The sequence below is a fragment of the Cupressus sempervirens genome, chromosome 3 (genome assembly GCF_028749045.1).
Source record: "Cupressus sempervirens isolate cs-2001-9-10 chromosome 3, ASM2874904v1, whole genome shotgun sequence".
Lineage (NCBI taxonomy): Eukaryota > Viridiplantae > Streptophyta > Pinopsida > Cupressales > Cupressaceae > Cupressus > Cupressus sempervirens.
Window position 1 is genome coordinate 761,922,759 of NC_143120.1, and position 20,541 is coordinate 761,943,299.

The window sequence follows — 20,541 nt, forward strand, 5'->3', positions numbered from 1 at the left end:
CATTGTGGGACCCTTAAGAGATGTAATTTGTTTGATGGTTGTATGTATGTGAGTTAATGCTTTTCCTATACTTATTTGTTGTTTTTTAATTGTTATTTAAAAAAAAAAATGGAAAACTTAGTAAAACTTTAGGTTAATTTCTTTTGGGTTCCGTCGCAAGGTGTTACATGATACCTAGTAAGAGGTATGACTAGTTTTCCTCGTCTTCATGAGAGAGTATTCTGGTTCTACATGTGTCACATTGGGGGTTCGGGGTCTAGAGTGACTAGTCTAGGGAAACTCAATGTTTGAGGGTCCAAAGTCTAATGACAGACCAATCAAGGGTAACTCAAGTGGTTTGACCATGTGATGACACTCCCTAGTATGTAGCCTAAGTCTCCTTCATGGATTTTTTATATTTGCCTCTAGTGGTGTCCTTGTTGGATATTACTTTTGATGATGTATTTATTGTGACTTGTTACTCATTGATTCAATGTCATTTATTATTGAGAATTGACTTTTATTGATGAGTGTCATCTATTTATTGGTGGTGTACTTATTGTTTGATGTTCTTATCAAGTTGGTAATTTACTTTTATTGATGATAACTATTATCTATTAATTATTATTCTTAGACATATGGCCTTTGACTTAAGGTGGACATCTTTCATTGACTTTATCATGATTTGATACTGTATTATATTATATTTGGTATATGAATGTTGACTTGGTGTGTGATGTTGGCATTGGAATGACTATCTTTTAGTTTCATTATCTCTTCTTCTTGAATAGTTTATGTTACCCTTGAGGTAGATTTGGTTATCATGATCCCTTTCCTAGGATTATTTTATGATTTGATTATTTGTGTATGAATCATACATTATCTCTCCTACATGGTGGCAGTGGGAGCTTGACTAGGTGACCATGTGGTCAAGAGATAGTATCTTCTTACCACTTGGGTCCCCTTCAAATTTATAGATGTTGGATGTTGATTGATGCAATTATATCTTTATCATTCTTATTCTTATCTTGGAGACTTTTGTTCATTTGATGTATCTATGTATCATGTATTTTGAGATCCTATGGGATATTATATTGTATATTAATGTACTTTTATGTATTCTTGCATACCTTGTAGCATGTGTAGTGGATGTTATTCATTAGATGTATTTATGATTTTACTTATGAGATGATGTATCTATTATTTCCTTGTGATTAGGACATTGTACTTGAGACTTAACCTAATTCTTATAAACTTCTTAATGTAGCTCAACATGAAGGAACCCTTTAGGAATGAAATCTGTATTGTAATTGCATTTATGTAAATGTTGTGTTTGTGTATATTGCTTCCACATTATTACTTAGATTCTGTTTAAACTTTTTTTTTAAAATAGCTTAGTAAACTTTGTAACATATTAGATTTATTTCTCTGGGGTTCTCAAGTGAGGTGTTACACCTTCACAACTTCATGAAATGATAACTTAATGAAGATATTATCATTATCACCATCCAAATTATTTAGAAAATACAGAGTAGAATAAATTATTAGACAATATTAATAGCTAATATTCTATAAAATGTTAAGTTTGGAGTATAAAGATATAGGAATAACTTTTAGAAACGCCCCTTTGGAAAAATGTATAAAATTGTGGCGAATCCAACACTATTTTAGGGGCAAAAAATATTAGAGTAATTATTTGTTGACACTTATTAATTAAATCCATTTGATTTAAATAAATAAGTTGCCTATAACTCTAGTTTGCTTAAGCTATCTTGTAGGTGGATATAATTAATATTTTATTAATTATATTGTCCAACCTAGCTTTTTTAGGCTTTAGGTTACCCTTTTCGGGTTTCAATCTCCTTTTATAAGGATTGATCTCTTTGTATTTTTCATTATGAAGATCTGTTGAATAATATTTTCTTCATCTGAGTTTTTCAGATCAAACCCTTGCCTCTTCTTGTCTTTTTCTTCTCCATGATAGGTTTTCAGCATGCAAGTTTTCTTGGGATTCGTGGATTTATTGTGCGCTTTTTCTCAAATCCTACATGGTATCAGAGCAGTGTATGTAAAATAAGGCACAAGATATGATGAATCCCAAGAATACAGTAATCTATACGAGTGTCCTCAGATGACACTACTCGAATTAGAAGGCAAAAGAAGGCAAACAGCTAAAACAAAAATACAAATGCAGTATGGCACTTTATCTCAGTGTGTTTGCAAGAATGCATACAAATGATGTCTAAATAGATCATAAGAGACATAAGACTAATACAAAAGATAGTACAAGTCATGATGAATCATCTAAAGCAATGCACTGAGATAAAGTGCCACTCTTGTGTTTCGAGATCCTTTTCATCATTGTGATTTTTTGTACTCGCACTATTTTATAAAGTGATATGGGGGGATAGTTGTTTTCCACTTATAGGCCCTCTTTCTCTTTTGCCTCATGTAGTGTCGATGACACGTGCTTGTATTGGTGTCTGTACCTCACTCTCAATGTGTCTAGTTCCTGTGTTGTAGGAGATTCTTTGGCCCACCTTTTCATCTGCCTATCACCTCACCCTATCTACATTAGGGGGGATTCTATTGTTGTTTCTCATGTTTCCTTGGTTTGATTGATCAACTCTTCAGGCTTTAGTGTTTTATACCATCTATATTTTCGAGTTTAGTTGTTTGTCTCTTGGTTCGATGCAAATTGCAGTCTTCTCTACCTGGTCAGGTTCTATTTTAGTGGAGGTTCTTCAAATCAGCAATCATCTTTTGACATAGCTTTGTAGCTTTTACATGCTTCAGTGATGTTCTACGTGATCATCTTTGTTCCTATCTTCTGGGACATTCCCTAGTTTGGAGGCTTCTTTAGTCCTTCACTAGTTTCTTTTAGCATGTTTTCCATCTCTTTTTGGAGTAGATTTTTTCCCATGTGGTTTTCTCTATTTCTCCTCTTTACAGAGATTTGGTTGTGCTTGGGTACCTCATAGGCTTTGTTTGCCAGGACCCATTTCTTCTTTTAGCAGTAGTTTCTAGGTTTTTAGCTACTCCCTAAGATTATCTTAAGGGGGGGTGTTAGAGTAATTAGATATTTCCTAATTAACTCTAGTTTCTTAAGCTAAACTTTAGGCATCTAATAATTAATTCTTTTATTAATTATTTTGATGCAACCTAGTTTAGACCTATTTAAGGGTTTTGATCTCCTTTATAAGGACGATCTCTCGTTGTAGACATTAACTTGAGATAATTCATTATTTGATATTAGCAATCTTTCTTTTTGCTCATCAAGAATGTCTCATCTATGGATCTGGTAATTCCTGCCTCCATAGCTTTTTGCCTCTCTCTTTCTATGATAGGTGTTTGCATGCAAGTAATTCTTGGGAGTTGTGGGGTTGATTTTTCATCAACTTCAACAAAATATTAATTTGTATTGACTTTTTTTTTTCAAAATAGGAAACATTTTAATTTTATTGGCAATTTTCTCTATCGTATGAAAATTTTGTAAAACCGTGGCGAATCTTCAATTATTTCATAAAATCATGACTAAAAGTAAAAATATCTAGAAACCATAAATTTGTATCATCCAAGATACAATAAACCTTTTTAATGTCCATTAGATGATCCTAAATCAACGGTATAAATCTTGTTTTGGACTAAAAGGTTAAAGTACAAAAAGTTTCTGAGAAAGTTTCTAAAATAATGACACTTATCCACAGTATAATCTATTCTTGGCCAAAGATAAGAAGGATAAAAAGGTTCCTTAGAAACTCTCCAAAATAGAGACACTTGTCAAATCTATTTACTATACATATAACCCGACTTAAAGTTTTACCATAGATTGGTGAATGTGACCATCTATAAAGACATGCCTTAGTTCTTGTAGGAAAATATATTTAAATTTACCATGTGGAAAGATTAGATTCCATTGGCAAAGTCATCGTTGAAATAAAATGATTATGTATCATTATTGGCAATTGGCCTGAGCATGGGGTCCAATTTTCATAAATTGCGAGTGACATCGCCATCCCAAAAGTGCAAATCATTTCTCCAAATTTAGGGCCCCTGATGAGTGAGATTCGCCATTTGGCAAATATTCACCACTAAAGTAAACCTTGTAAATATATATTCAAGAGTTTGGTTTCAACAAGATTTGTAAACTTGATTTATAAGAAGAAATGTATTTAATATATAATTTGAATAGATTTAATTGAAACAAAAAAGTATTTCTTTTCATATGTTATAAGAGATGAATCTCAAAGTCTTGTTCATTTTAACATCAAATTATTATGTTATCAATGTAAGTATTACTTTATGTATCGTTAAATTATAAACATATATTTTCTAACTTACTACTATTGATTAGTTATATTTAATAAATCTCAATTTTATTTGAGTACTCTATATTAACTTGGAAAGATATATCATTTTTTTTTCTAATTAAATTATATATTAATATTAACTAAAAGATATTTATAATTAAATCTCAATTTTATTTGAGTACTCTATATTAACTCGAAAGAAATATTATTTTCTTTTCTAATTAAATTATATATTATTATTAACTACAAGATATTTATAATTATTTTATCTTACTTTTGTAAGGTTTCTTTTTTAACAAAGAAAGTTTTAAAATATGGTTATGCTTAAATAAAAGCATTATAAGTTTTGATATTGTTAGGTGGTTCACTTAAATACTAGTTTTTCTAATACAAATCAAATTGAGATGATTTCAAATAAACCACATCACAAATTCTACTTTTTTATTCTTTTAGGTAATTGATCTATCAAATTACACCAGTTTCTCCAATATGACCCACATTGTTATGTGATTTAAGATGAACTACCCGAACAAGTCAAAACATAAATTATGTTGTTTAGACCAAGCCCTAAAATAAATATGACAATTTACCACCAAAAAGCAGTAGTCACATTTCAAAATATTATTGAGTAAACTTAGATAGGGATAGGGGGGAATTAATGGAAATAATGAAAACACAAATAAGTTGAGGCAATTCATGGGTCAACCAAATAACTAGCCCTTTGCATAAGAAAGCCCTTGATAATGCACATTTACCTCCAATAAATAGTATTCATGTTTTGAATATCACTGACCTTGATATTTATGACTCATAGTGATGGAGATATGCATCAATAATTTAGAAATTGAGAAATAAATAGTTATATTACTATTTATGGGTCAACAAAGGAGAAAAACATTCATAAAAATTATATGAGTATTTATGGGTCAACAACTCTTGCTTGTAAATAGTAATCACATTTTGAGACTATCATTGACCTTGATATTTCTGGTCTATGGAGATTGAGATATGCAAAAATTAAGGAGAAACTGCAAACAAACAAACAAAAGTTGTGTGACTATTTATGAGTCAACAACGTGATTGACCCTTCACATAAGAAAAAAATTGATAACACATATTTAGCTCCAATAAATAATATTCAAATTTTGACGAATATCTTTCACCTCAATAATTGTGGTTTGTAGAGGGGAAAAAAAAGGGAAAAGGAAAAAATAGGGACAAATTGAAAACAAAAAATTGTGTATGACTATTTATGAGTCAATAAGAGTACTTTCCATTTATACATGGAAAATCTTGATAATATGTATTTACCTCTAAAAAATAGTATTTACATTTTAACATCCAATTTGATACTGGTCCTCCGTAAAGATTAAAATATACACAAATATGTAGAATATTTATGGGTGAGGAAAGTTACTAACCGTTCGTATATGCAAAAGCTTGGTAACGTATATTTACCTTCAAACAAAATAATATTCATATTTTGACATCCACCTTGATATTGACACTTCAAAGAGAGGAAGGCAATTAACCTAAGAAGAAGAAAAGTTGTGTGCGACCAATTATAAGCCAACCAAATGACTAACCATTTACATAAGTAAAAGCTTGATAATATACATTTTCCCTCGAAGATATCATTGACCTTGGTATTTAGAATCCAAAATGATTGGAGATATAGAAAAATTGAAGGAAAAAAATAAAAAGCATCAAATTTTGTATCGCTAGACGCTACGTATGGGTCAACGAAATGACCTTGTATGATCACATACAACTTTCTAGAAGCATTTACACTTTGAGTGGAGCGCTTTGTGGGGCAACAAATCTGACGTGGACATGAGCGGTAATTGGCAACTCTGTAAAGTTGAAATTCCTTCCGTATCACCGAATTCGAAACGAAGCATTGGCCGACCAATATAAATATCACCTACGTTTGTCCACCGTCCAAATTAACCTCCAATATAAACGTGAAGATTACGAATGCCCAAACTTCCCAATCACGGGGCCACTTAGTAGCGCTATGTGCGTGTTATTGACTTTGAAAACAAAAAGCTTCCACAGGATCACCCACACCCGTTTATAAACAGTCTCCGCGCTGAACTAATAAGAAACACATTTGCCACGTCTTCACCGCCCTCGCCGGCCTTCCAATCCGGACTTTGCTTATGCTATATATTCACCATTGATTTCCCTCTGTTGAAAGGATTTGGACATGGAGAAAGAAGAAGAGAAGAGGAAGTACAGAGGAATAAGGAGGAGGAGCTGGGGAAAATGGGTATCTGAAATTAGAGAGCCGAGAAAAAGGTCCAGAATCTGGCTGGGCTCGTATTACACGCCAGAGGCAGCCGCTCGAGCGTACGATACTGCGCTTCTTTGCCTGCGCGGCCCAAATGCCCGCCTTAATTTTGCAGACTCCATTTCTAATGTCGCAAATGTTGGCGTTGCGCTCTCCCCAAAGTCAGTTCAAAAGGCCGCGCTCGCCGCTGGCTCCGCCCACGACGTCGACCCCGCCAAAAAATGTCCTTCTTCTTCACGACGTCACGAGGTCGAATTCCAGCCGGGCCAAGCTTCGACTTCAGGTGTCAAAATCGAAGCTGCTGTATCGGTGGCTGAAACGGAGACCAAAATAAACGATTTTGTGCAGCACGAATGCGCGCGTTTTTCTTCTGAAGATACGAATGTTTGTCGTTCTTTACAGAGCGGTGTGTTAGAGAAATCTGTTGCTGGAAATTATGGTCCGCGTGATGAAGATGACGAGCACGTCTTTGAGTTTGGTCTTCTTGGAAGCGATCTGTGGAGCTCATTTTAATGTCGGCTTCTGACCAGACGTTTATAGCTTTGATCTTTTCCGTATTTAGGCATTAGAGAATAAAAACATGTTTCAGTTGACTAACACTTATTGGCCCAATTTAATTTCTTTCCTAGTCAGATATTTGGGTAGATATGCTCTTTTCCTTCAGAGATTCGAGAGATTGTGGAAAATTCTGGATGTCTCCTGCTATTGACATTGTTTAGACTTTTGACTGGGAAGGGATTCTTTTGTTTACGCCTCATACGAAACTGCTCATTTGACAGTATTTGGTAATTACTTTGAATTCAACACCATGATAAGCATTTCACAATTATTTTTATGGAAACAGTCGATATTCGGTTGTCAGCATTCATTTCGTCATCCTTTATTTTAATTTTTTATGTTAATTTGACCATTTTTATTAACTGGTTGAAATTTACGATTGCGTCGTAACTTTCGTTATTTGTGGAGTTTGGTTTATTTGTATTTTAGTGGGACCATTTTTATATTACTTTATTTGTTGTGCAATATTTTTACTTTATTAGATGAATCTTGTCTTTTGCAATCATGAAATGGCCTCCTTTTAGTACTGAGTCTTAGATTATTCAAATTCCAAATTCATATTAAATTTGATATAAGGGAAATGAGTCACTTCCTCCCATGTACATTGTCGTCACGTCTAAACTACAAATTACCGTTTCTTATCGATTTAAAAAATCAAAATTTCAATTTTTTTAGATTTATTTTTATAATAATGACTTCAAACATTCAAATATTAATAAGGCCATAACTTTCAATAAATATTGAGGGAATTCAATATTGAAAATTGGTGATATGCTACTCCCAAGTACACTTAATGTTCATAAATTGAAACAATTCAATATATAGTTCAAAAAAAAAATCATTCAATTTAAATACAAAAAAATGTTAATCTTTATGCATAAATCAATTATTCAGAAGCAATTCCATATAGAATCTAAATGCACCTTCAATGCTTTGAATTTTTAATCCACCCCATGTGGAAATGACTCCTCAGTCAAGAAATTAAACTTCTCAAATATGAGATAATTTAGGGAGAGCAAGTCTAAAATTTGAAATTCATCTAAAATTGTCCACCTCTTCTTTTTCCTTATTTTATTAGTTTTCTATTTAATCTTTTTTAGTTTACAAATAAAATAATTATTATTTATATAATTCATCAATAATATTGTTACTTACAAAATTAATTGATAATTAGATTTGAGTTTGTATATTTGAGGTGATACTAGAATAATTTACAATGTTGTGTTTAAGAGGTGCGGAAAGTTAATAGGGTAAAATTTTAGTTTTATTTTGATTGATAGGTTATTTGACAAATGATGTTTGTAGAACAAATATTTTAATAAAGAAGTGATATCTTCAAACTAATTAAGGGTTCGTTTGGTTCGTGGAATTAAAAAAATCAGGATTTCTTCAAACCTTGGTTTAGCCAAATCAAGGTTTTGCAAATCTTCATTCCAATTTTTGGGATTTTAATTGAACCATTTGTTTCACTCGGAATACGCATGTGAAGACACATTTTTATGTGTGAGCTTGGAGTTGAAGGAAAATTTCAAAAAATAGTCCAATCTATTGTTTTTACACTCCTTAAAAAATATTACCAGGTTTTGATTTTCAATTCCTACTTGCTAGTAAGAAGTTGGAAAATCTGGTTTTGAGGCAAAATTGGAAGTTTAGTATGCTAATTACATTTTGCCAATTTTGAAACAAACGCAAAAAATTTCAATTCCAGATCTTGAAAAAGCCAATTCCTGTCATCTTCCAAGAACAAACGCACCCTAAGTGTTCTTTTGTATGCATCTAAACATGAATTAAACAAAATATCTACATTATAAATAATTATACTCCATTATCAATAGGTGTGTGTGTGTGTGTGTGAGATATATATATATATATATATATATATATATATATATATATATATATATATATATATATATATATAGAGAGAGAGAGAGAGAGAGAGAGAGAGAGAGAGGTGAAGAAATGTCTAGAGATAGACTCGAGGGTAAGATACATGTCTAGAGATAAATGGGGAAATAGAAAGATAGAGGAAGATATGAAGATAGAGTGAGAGAGGAAGAGGGAGATACAGAGAGAGAGAGAGAGAGAGAGAGAGAGAGAGAGAGAGAGAGAGAGAGAGAGAGAGAGAGAGGTTGAGATAGAGAGAGAAATAAGGCATGCAAAGGGAGTGACGGAGGGAGATATAGGGTGAAATTGAGAGGAGTGATAGAATGGGGGGGACAGAGAGAGAGAGAGATAAATGAAGGAGAGAAGATAGGGAGATAGGGAGAAAGGTAAGTCTATTAAGGGGTATCTCTAGACCTAACTAGAAGAAAGCCAACAATATACATTGCTTCCCAGCAAAGTTATAGCTAGCTAGGCCTCTCAACCACATGGAACCCATTGGCCCACTCTTGTCATACCGATGGAGATAGTGATCCAACCTCAAACACAAAGAACAATCATCCAAGGCTAACACTCATGCCAAGAAAAACAAGGGATTGAAACCAAGATCATGAGACAATGCAATACATTAGGTCTTGGTTAGACACTCTATTGGGATAACTAGGTAGGGACTCTACTGGAGTGTAGATCTCCTTGCATTGGGAAGCCCAAGTTATATTTGGTTCAAAATGAATCCATCAGGAAACCATCACACCATGCCCTCGTGATAGCTTCCATAGAAGACTATAGAATGTACAAACATCACAGCCTTGCACCAATGCATCAAAGAACATTAAGGTTAGGTCTTATCTTGATTAAATTTTATTACACATTAATTAATTTGGTTATATCACTCAGATAAATGAGCAATATCACAAACTTGTATCACCTTTTATAAAGAAAAAGGATCCCAAAATGCAAATTGTTCAACTTTAACGATATAAAAGTTATATTTGTTCTTAGAATTTCAAGATGATGTAAGATAATCAAATGTGTTAAATTGGGTGAATTTTATGGCTAAATTTTATTGAGTAAATTTATTCATTTAAAAAAAAAATTGAAATCCTTTTTTAACTGTGAAAAATATAGCTTATAGTTCCCATCAAACAAGTATGTGCAAATCCTTTTTTTTGCACTACGATTTTAAAAAAATGTTATAGATGACATGTACAGCTAGGGAACAAAAAAAAAAATTTAGATTTTGATGTGTGTGTGTGTGTGTGTGTATACTTATATATATATATATATATATATATATATATATATATATATATATATACATATATATATATATATATGTATATATATATATGTATATGTATATATATATATGTATATATATATACATATACATATATATATATACATATACATATATATATATACATATACATATATATATATATATATACATATATACATATACATATATATATATATATATACATGTATATATATATATATACATGTATATATATATATATATGTATATATATATATACATGTATATATATATATATGTATATATGTATATATGTATATATGTATATATATATGTATATATGTATATATATATACATATATACATATATATATATATATATATGTATATATATATATATATATATGTATGTATGTATGTATGTATGTATGTATGTACGTATGTACGTACGTATGTATGTATGTATGTATATGTATGTATATATATGTGTATATATATATATATAGATATGTATAGATATACATATATACATATGTATATACATACATATATGTATATATATACATACATCCATATATATACATATATGTGTATATATATATACATGTATATATACATATGTGTATATATATACATGTATACATACATAAACACATATATATACATGCATACATGCATACATACACACACACACATATACATACATACATACATACATACATACATACAAAGATGATCTTATCATAAACTAATAATTTTTTCCTCCCACCAAAACTTCCCTATCAATTCTACACCTTTTTGAAAAAAAATTACATATTCTGGAAAAGGAATCTCTCCTCTAGAGCTAAATATAAATTTTAAATATTTTTTATATGATTTACAATTGTTTTCCTTTTTTGAGGGAGCATCTTCTTAAATGTTAAAATGCCTAACAATATTTTAGAATTATAAAATATTATAACTAATCAAAAAATTATGAAATTTATATAATGATAATATTGACTCCGAGATCTATAGAAGGGTGTTTTTAGTTTTTGAAAAAATTTGAGTTTCATATAGGAATGAGATTTGACCAAAACATGTTTAGAGGTCCGAAAAGGTGACACAAATATGTGCTTTTACCCAAACCTCTTCATGATACCTTATTGTCCCTAGTCTAGGGTACCAAGAGAAACCACTCCACATGCCTTAGGCAATACATGCACATGCTCATCACACAACGAGTGCCCGTAGGAAATGCATTTTCCTAACTCAACCCTAATGAATAATCTCTCAACTATCCTATATCTAGGAGTTTGGGTTTCACAAGATCCCATCATACACAAAGGTACATACTCATGCATGAGCACAACCATCCACACTAAAAAATTCTAAACAATGGTTGGATGAGAAAAAAAGAAGCACCAAGTGTAAAAACACACTCAACCAAGCATAATGTTGAGAGTACCAATTTGGCACAAATTTCAATGAATACAAGGTGAAAATTATATTGGAAACCTAGCATACATTTGGAATCCACAACAAAAATTACTACCAAGAAATACTTAAGAAAATTGGGTGGCATATAAAACAAGGTGATGCAAATATTTCTTAAAAATTAAGATTGTCAAAAATCAACAAAATTAAAACCCATTATACAAATGGGGGCCAAACTCCCACAAATCAAATTTAAAATCAAGTTCCAAGGTTGTATACAAAAATTGTTAATAACGAATCAAAATTTTTAAGCTCCAAAGTTGAAAACCCCCAATTGCTTAGACATACCCAACTGGGTCAAATATACATGTGAAAATGGAGGGGAACACTAGTTCTCAACCTACACCTCTAAAGCAATAAAAAAAAAAAAGCTTAAATGGGCCAAAAACATTAAAATAGAAAAACCCTACCTCATAGCGAAAAGAGCATAAATGGAAAGAGACGAGAAAAAAAGAAGCATAGGTACAACATCGATGAAAAGATTGATCAAAGAGGAGTTTTCCACTATGAATCCAACAAGTCTGTTCTCGCTATGATCTGATGAGCACATTTCACCCAATGAACAAAGGTATAAAAATATCACAAGGGGTTTTAGAGGATTTGCTCCAAAATTCATAATTTCAAAAGTAAGAAGTGAGAATAAACTAACTTTTAGCCAATATTTTCACTTTTAAAAAGTGATATATAAATTAGATTATTTAATATAATTTAGAGTATTTAAATTAAATAATCTAATCAGCTCCCTTAACCTAAATAAATCTAGCAAACCCAATTCTTTGGGATTTAACTATGGGAAATTAGTCAGTAATAGAAATTTATTTAAATCAAATATAAAATACCCTTTAAACAATTAAATCACAATATTAACTTTTGTAACCACTTTGGATTCCTAAATGCACAAACACACTCAGGGGTCTAATAAAAAATGCATAATCAATCTAGATTTTACCAATTAACCAAAGGTTTTATTGCTTTAATTAACGCAAATATGTCATCCATAGAGGGATGGCATTAGCTCAATATGAAGAGTCGAATCACTAACTTCGCATGCTACTACTAGGGATATAAGTCTTGCATAATAAACAATCTAATCAAATGTATATGAACAATAATAATATATCTGAAGATGTTGATTTCTAAGCCTAAGTTGTCTATTATTGTCTAACACTTAGTCATTTGCAAGGCAGTGTTGGATGGTCATCACTACTACTTAGCTATCTAGAGAATGTCAAGCTACAAAAGGACTTGTTTATTTGTTAACAAGTGCCAAGAAAGTCAAAGGCTGTCGAGCACCCTAGTTGAGGCCAAGGGAGTACATAAGCTGAGTAATTTAGTTGAGACCAAGCAAGCAGAAAGCCAGTTATTGCCAAGTGAACAAAATATGTTGAGGACGAGTGACATCATGAATGTTAGTTATGACTGAGTGTCAAAATATTCAAGTGTTGAGTAAACCAGTCTTGACATAGGAGTTTATAATTGGACAAACACTTATGTAAATCATTCTAGCTGACCTCTACATGGCATTTAAGGATCAAAGAGATAATTAAGGAGGAGATTATGCATTTTGTCAAATGGTATTAATCCCTACGAAAACATATTAACCAATGAGAAAATATGAATGGAAAATGGAAAAAGGATGAAATATGGATCATTGATCCTTATCTAGAACCCCAGAGGATTATCTATTATCTATTTAAGAAGGGTGAGAGAAAATCAAAGAGTCATGTACTAAATTAGTTCTAACAGATTGAGTTAGGACAAGTCTCTTAATAGAGTTTCTCTAATAGACCTATTCCAAATCTTCTAACACAGTCTATACTTTATTGTAAGTGTAAAATCATTTAACAAGGTAAGACCTAACAATGTTAAATGCTTTTAATGTAGAGCATACCCCTCATAGGGTGGATCATTTGATATGATCAAAATTGTAACTCTAACAAGTTAACTTTATTGTTGCAACAGTGAAGATTTGTGGGTTTCATCCCCACTCTAGTTTTACCTTCATATTAAAGTATTTTTTAGGTAACCAAAATCATTGTGTTATGTGTTATTGATATTCATGGATTTTATGCTTGGATAGATTTCATTTTAGTATTACATGTTTATGTTTATATGGTATAAGATTTGAGATATGAGATGGATTAGGTGTAAATTATTTTATTAGTGAAAAGTATCATAGATCTTGATTCACCCCCCACCCACCTCTTAGTATCTTGTTCCCATTATAATTTCCAACAATTAATATTAGAGAAAAATTCTCTTGAAAAAGTCTAACAACTTAAGAGGATCAAATCTTGAGGATGGAGGAATAGAAAATGGGAAATATCATTGAGAACCAAATGATTGAAATCCAAATCATATTGCAACAACTTGAAGGCACAAAGGAAGAGTTGAGGAAATCCTTAAATAAAAGGAAAGAATTTTCCATTATAGTGATGTAGCAATAGAAGATCTACTGGAGAAGAACAACATTCTGAATAAAGAAGTCAATGAACTCAAGAGAGAAAAAGAAATTCAATCACTAAGATTATATGAAGTGACTGAACAAAAGAAGAAAGAAGAAGAAGCAAAGCCATGACTAAGGAAGACAAAAGACAAATGGCTTCTAGACTTGAAGAAATATCATTGGAGGTGGAGAAGCTCACAAAATATTAGTTGGACATGATGAATAATTTTCTAAATGCAAATTAGGAATTGAATAGAAAGGACATGGAGATCAGAAATCTGAGATTACAAAGTGACTAGATAAGAAATGAGTTAAGATCCACAAAAGAAATATTTGAAAGAATGAACAAACCAAGTAAATCTATCCAATAGTTTGAAGAACTGATGAGATCACCAAGGTCATCTAGTGATACTTCTGGTCTAGGATATGTGAAGCACTTTTCATCTATTGAGGTAGTAGATTCATCAAAGAATGGAGAGAAGAGAAATGAAAAATCCAAAGACAACTCTACTTGTCATCATGAAGGTAAACTTGGACATACTACTAAAATATGTAGGAGTAAAAATGGTATTCAAAACCCTAAACCTTAGTTTACTGGTTACTATTTTAAGTGCAAGAATCAAGCACATTAATGTAGATCAAAGAAAAGTGATGCATCCACTACATCTAGATTTGAAGGACATTGTTATAACTGTGAGAAATATGGACAAAGAGCTCATGAATTCAAATCCAAGGAAAAATCTAATTAGACATCCAAAAAAAAACACATGCACCTAAGCAAGGTAACTCTTACAATTGAGATTACAACACATGGTATAATTGTCATTATTGTGGAGAGTATGGGTATATTCTAGATAATTGAATAAAGACACATTTTAGAGATAACTATAAGAAATGGTTGAATGGAAAGATAGTTTATTTTAGTTGTCTTAAAGTTGGACATGTTAGGAAGAACTATAGGACCTAAGCACCAACACCTAACAATGGAATCAATAAAGAGAAAGGGAAATTTAAGGTTAAGAAAACATGGAAAGAGATAGTAGAAGTCAGAACAAGTGGAGAAAGAAAAGTTGGGATTACCAAATCCAATGGATTGGGTGATCACACCTCATCTAACTAAGAAAAAGAATGTATGTAGGGATTGTATACATAATGAAATATCATACATAAGTTCCTAACAAATAAATAGTTAAAATTCCATATCAACATGAATCAAGATGCATTAGGACCAAATCTAAAAGAAGTATTGGGCAATGAAATATTTTTTACTATCAAGTGTCAAGTATCAGTAATGTAGTCTATGTTGACCAAACACTGCAATATAGACCAAGCTCTTATGATGGTCAAGTTGATGTATTGGTATTGGCTAAGAAAGGTAATGGTGACTAAGTATTTGAAAAGAAATGCAAAAGGACAAGATAGTTGTTATGCATCTACTAGAGTACAAATGCATTTATTGTAGACCTAATTGGAAAAATTGAAGCTAATATCAAATTTGGGCATTCATTTTCACTTTACCAAGTGAATTCAAGTGCACAAGTGATTCTGAGGTGATTAAGGAAAATTTAGCAACAAAGTGAGCGAATCATTGTGTGCAATTGGTGATTGCCAGAATTCAGTAAGTCAAACTTTTATTTTTGAGCTAGTTATTTTTAGAGGTTATCAAAGAAAAGTTATTTTTTAAAAACCATAGTTCAAAATGACATCATTTAAAAATGCAAGTGAAATATTGAATGTGAGAAATGCACAAATTGTGAGGAACAACCAGTGTCCCCCACCCATTTCTATGGATTGTTCAAAATTTGAAGCAATGAAAGATGAAATTTGCACTCTATCATCAATTCAACCAAAGGTTTTGACAATTGAAGATGTACAAACCTATTACATGTGCAAAATCAAAGAAGTTGGAGGTTTTGAAATGAGGACAACTTACAAGAAGTTGTATGATAATGGAGTACTAAAAGATGAGCATAAGATTATTGTTGAGAAAGGGCTTACCCATGCCCTAGGTTTTCCAAAAAAATCAAGGAAAAATGGATAAAGCTCACGTTAAGCCATTTTCATGATATGAAAGTATGGTTAAAATAAATTCCAATCAAGATCAACAAGGCTATCATATGTTGAGTAACTAGATATCCTACCCTAGACAGACCAAAATCAATAAGATGTGCAACAAGAAATGAAGTTGAGGAATCAACAAAAGATAAATAGTATGGTCAAGGAGTGTCATTCGATGGGATTGATGACCTTGTTATCAAATTTTTAGTAAGAGTGATTGCACATAAAAAAAATTTAGTTGAGCCAATTGAATAGTGTGCCATGCATTGCAGTGAACCTAGGCTACAAACTTGTTTAAAAGGATCATAGTTATGATTTTTCCAAGCTATAACTACAACAATTGATAGATAATCTTGGAGCTATAAGGAAAGCGAAGAATAAAACATGTAATTTTTGATACAGAATTCATCTCCTACCACTAGAAAAATGGCATGGGATAGGAGTAGGCTAGCTATGGAGAAAATAAATGACTTGACAAGTCAGCTAGGAGAAATTTTTGAGGCAATTATGGATAATTATTTTGAGGAGTTCATGAATAAAATGAGAAATCCTATGAGGATTCCAAAATTCATTGTAGATCAATATTTTGATGATATATATTTCACGGTAGACACAAATTTTGTTTATGCTGAGGTTGTACTACCTAGAGTTGCATGGTTAAGATTGATGCCTTATGAGGTAAATGATGATGAAGTCATAGTAGTAGTGATTGTACCTTTTTCAAAAGATGTTGATTTGAATGCCAAGCCATTCAGCACATATGAAACAATAAAGGATCAAATAAATAAAGAGACAAGTGAGCCCAAGAAAGAAAAAAAAGAGAAAAAGACAATCGAAGTTCTTCAAGGAAAAGATGATGAAGGGGAAGGATCACAACATACAACTGAAGCCAAGGAATCTAAATGTAAAGAGCTAGTTGTTGCCAAGCCCAAGGCAATAAAGTATAAGAAAGTGATAATTATTGATCCAAAGGTGAAGGACGATCTCGAGAAAGGTGTGGAGAAGGTTGCTACACACCAAGAGCCAAAAGGAAGAATAATAACAAGATCAAAGACAACTTAGCCCCTAGCTACAAAGACAAAATTAAGTCTAGCAAAGAGGAAAACAACCAATTCACCTAAGAAGAACTTACCTAAGAGGCCGAAGAGAAGATTAGTTGAAGAAGAGGAGGAAGAAGATGATGAATAAATAGAGTCTAAGAATCTAATAAAAATTTAAGTTGTATCGAGACCACCTCTAACAATTGTAGATAGGGTATGTCAATAGATTACTAAATCAACAAGTTTGACAGGATTTAAAGATATAAATTTTAATTCTTTAAATAAAGAAGGTTAGGAGAAGCTTGAAAAAGATATGATAGACATGATGATACAATTGAAATCTACACCCATAGAATTAGGAGAAGGCATTCTAGAAAATTTGTATAATAAAGTTGCTGCTAAGTGGAAGTGGGCATTATCCACAAAAAGGCAAATTAAGTGAACCACTTTATCACAAACAACATCATATTTAGGGAAGACACATATGTCTATTGCCATAAAATATCTTGTGAAGAAATTTATGCCTAAGGAGAGGGCTCATAAAATTTTGATGAATAAAGCTCATGAAGTTGAGAAAGAGAGCATAATTATATGGAACGAAGCATTTTGGTTTCTTGTTCCATCGACTAACAAATAAAATGAGGAAGAAAAGGAAAGAGATGGAGAAGTTAAAGAAGAAGAGTATGATGCAACAAAAGTTGCAAAGCTTGTAGAAGAAATTAGGCAATTAGTAGAAGGGTGTGAACAAAAAGATATCACAATTAAGGACATTTCTTATTCATCACCACATGATCAGAATCTGTTGATAGAAAAAGACCTAAAAAATGTTGAATCAAATACATCTCTACCAAAGACTAATCCAGTATTACTACAAATCAAGGATTACCCAAGGATTGAAAGTGCAAAAATTGATGATACAAGTGTCAAGCAACTAGGCAAGGCTCTAATTGTGTTCCTATAATTTACTTATATTTCAACGGGCCAAATAGTTGAGAAGGTTGAAGAAAAGAAAGAAATAGAAACAATAAAAGAAAGAAAGAAAACCAAAGAAGAGGCTATGAAAGCTCTTATACAACTGTCAAGTCCTAAGACAAATGAGATACTAATAATTACACCTGAACAACAGGTTGTATCTACTCAAAAGGAGTATATAAAAATATCTAGATCAATTGAAATTGGTAAACAATTGTAGTTTTCACTACCCATTGATACAACCCCTCGATCTCAGATAGTGGCACAATCAAAAGAAATAACAAAAGATTCAATAAGTCTAGATGAGGTAATCACTTTACCCATGTATGACTTAAAAAATCTAACAATGGAATAAATGCAACTGTTGTAAAATTTTCTAATCCATAAGGCAAAGAAAGAACTGAGAAGAGAGCACAAAAAGAAGCAAGTATTACATACTATTAAAGACATTTTTGTTGATGCATTTGGAATCACTGATGTTAATAGCCAACATCCAATTTTAGATCAATAAGTATATAATTGACAAATTTCAAACGGATGCTATTGAGACCAATGATAAATTGATGTAATGGTCTGAGAGGAAGTTCAAGCACAAAGTTTTGGAGAAAGTCTCTAGGGGACTTGTACATAGACAAGTAGAGCTTTCTAATTTATTCAAATAGATGGAAGAAATTTTCAAGATTATTCATTCTTTATATATGAAACTTTGTAATGTTGAGTTCTTCACATTGGAGAATCAATGATCAATTGATATAATTCAAGCAGATATGAAGGCATGTTCACATTCATTGGGCAAGGATGCAAGTTCAAGATCACCTTCATATAATAAGTTGACATTTGGTCAACAAAGGTTAGCCAAGTTACTATCTAGGGATAGTGGTATGAGGACCAAATTGATTTCTATTCAATTCATGGTTTTACTACATTTGGAGATCATTTAAAAGTAATTGTCTATAGCTTAGAGTAAATTGAATAAAAATACACATCTTTCAAATGTTGAGAGCTTAATTGATCTAGTTATCAATGTAGAGATTCATATTCAAGTCATGGAATCTACAAGAGATGGATGAAATAGAGGATTTGAAGCAATTTTGGCTACTCATCAAATATTTTTTGATGAGTACAAGATAGCCCCAACAAACCCAAAGCCATAAGTGAAAAAAACAAGGGGAAATACACTAAGAAATATATAAGGGAGGAAATAATGGAGAAATTTCTAGAAATAACAAGGAGAAATATATAATATAACATAAATCAAAGACAAAATCATCAAATGAAACAATATTAGAGAGTTTAGAGATTTCAGATATGTACATATTGAATAGAAGAGATTAAATTTTTGTAGATTGAATTATAGTATCAAGGAGAGTATTACTTTTTGCATGAAAATATATGTCATGACAGAGTGTTTTTGCCACTAATGTCAAAGGGGGAGATTTTTGATCTCTAAGCCTAAGTTTCCTATTAGTGTGTAACACTTAGTCATTTCCAAGGTAGCATTGGATGGTCATCACTATGATCGAGCCATCAGGAGAAGGCGGAGCTAGGAAATGACTTGTTTATTTGTTAACACATGTTAAGAAAGTCAAACGTTACCAAGTACCCTAGTTGAGACTGAGGCAGCACATAAGCCAAGTAATTTAGTTGAGATTGAGAAAGTAGAAAGTCATTTATTGTCAAGTGAACAAAATATGTTGAGGCTGAGTGATAGCATGAATATTAGTTATGACCAAGCATCACAAAATTCAAGCTTTAAGTAAACTAGTATTGACATATAAGTTTTTGATTTCATAAACACTTATGTATATCATTCTAACTAACCTCTACATGATATTTAAGGATCAAAGAGATAATTAAGGAGGAGCTTACACATTTTTTTAGATGGTATTAATCCCTAGGAAATAAAATCAACCAATCAAAATATTAGAATGGAAAATGGAAAAAGGATGAAATATGGATCATTGATTCTAATCTAGAACCTTCGAATATTATCTAATTAAGAAGGGTAGGGCCTAAGAGTAGTGTGAGTGAGAATCATATAGAGAAACATATATGTGTATGGAAATGAAGAAGTGAACAAGCTAAGTACAAAGAGAAGGAGTTTAAAGATAGTACAACCAGAACAATAAAGGACTAAACAAATATATTAGATTTTTGGAGAGAGGAGATTTGTAATATCCTTTCAAAGAAAATTGAAGGGTTATGTACTAAGTTAGTTCTAACAGATTAAGTTAGGGAGAATATCTTAATGGAGTGGTTCTAAC

The 20,541-nt window shown here is 31.6% G+C and overlaps 1 protein-coding gene across 1 annotated transcript; it reads left to right on the forward strand.

Annotated features, from left to right (window-relative positions):
* The first annotated feature begins 6,472 nt into the window (after window positions 1-6,472).
* On the forward strand, window positions 6,473-7,179 carry LOC149569038 (ethylene-responsive transcription factor ERF012-like). Its single transcript, XM_089817685.1, has one exon. The coding sequence runs from the start codon at window positions 6,499-6,501 to the stop codon at window positions 7,093-7,095; it is 597 nt and encodes a 198-aa protein (XP_089673811.1). The 5' UTR covers window positions 6,473-6,498; the 3' UTR covers window positions 7,096-7,179.
* Window positions 7,180-20,541: the final 13,362 nt, after the last annotated feature.

Coding starts and splice junctions, on each gene's coding strand:
- LOC149569038 (XM_089817685.1), top strand. CDS start 6,499: ATGGAGAAAGAAGAAGAGAAGAGGAAGTACAGAGGAATAAGGAGGAGG.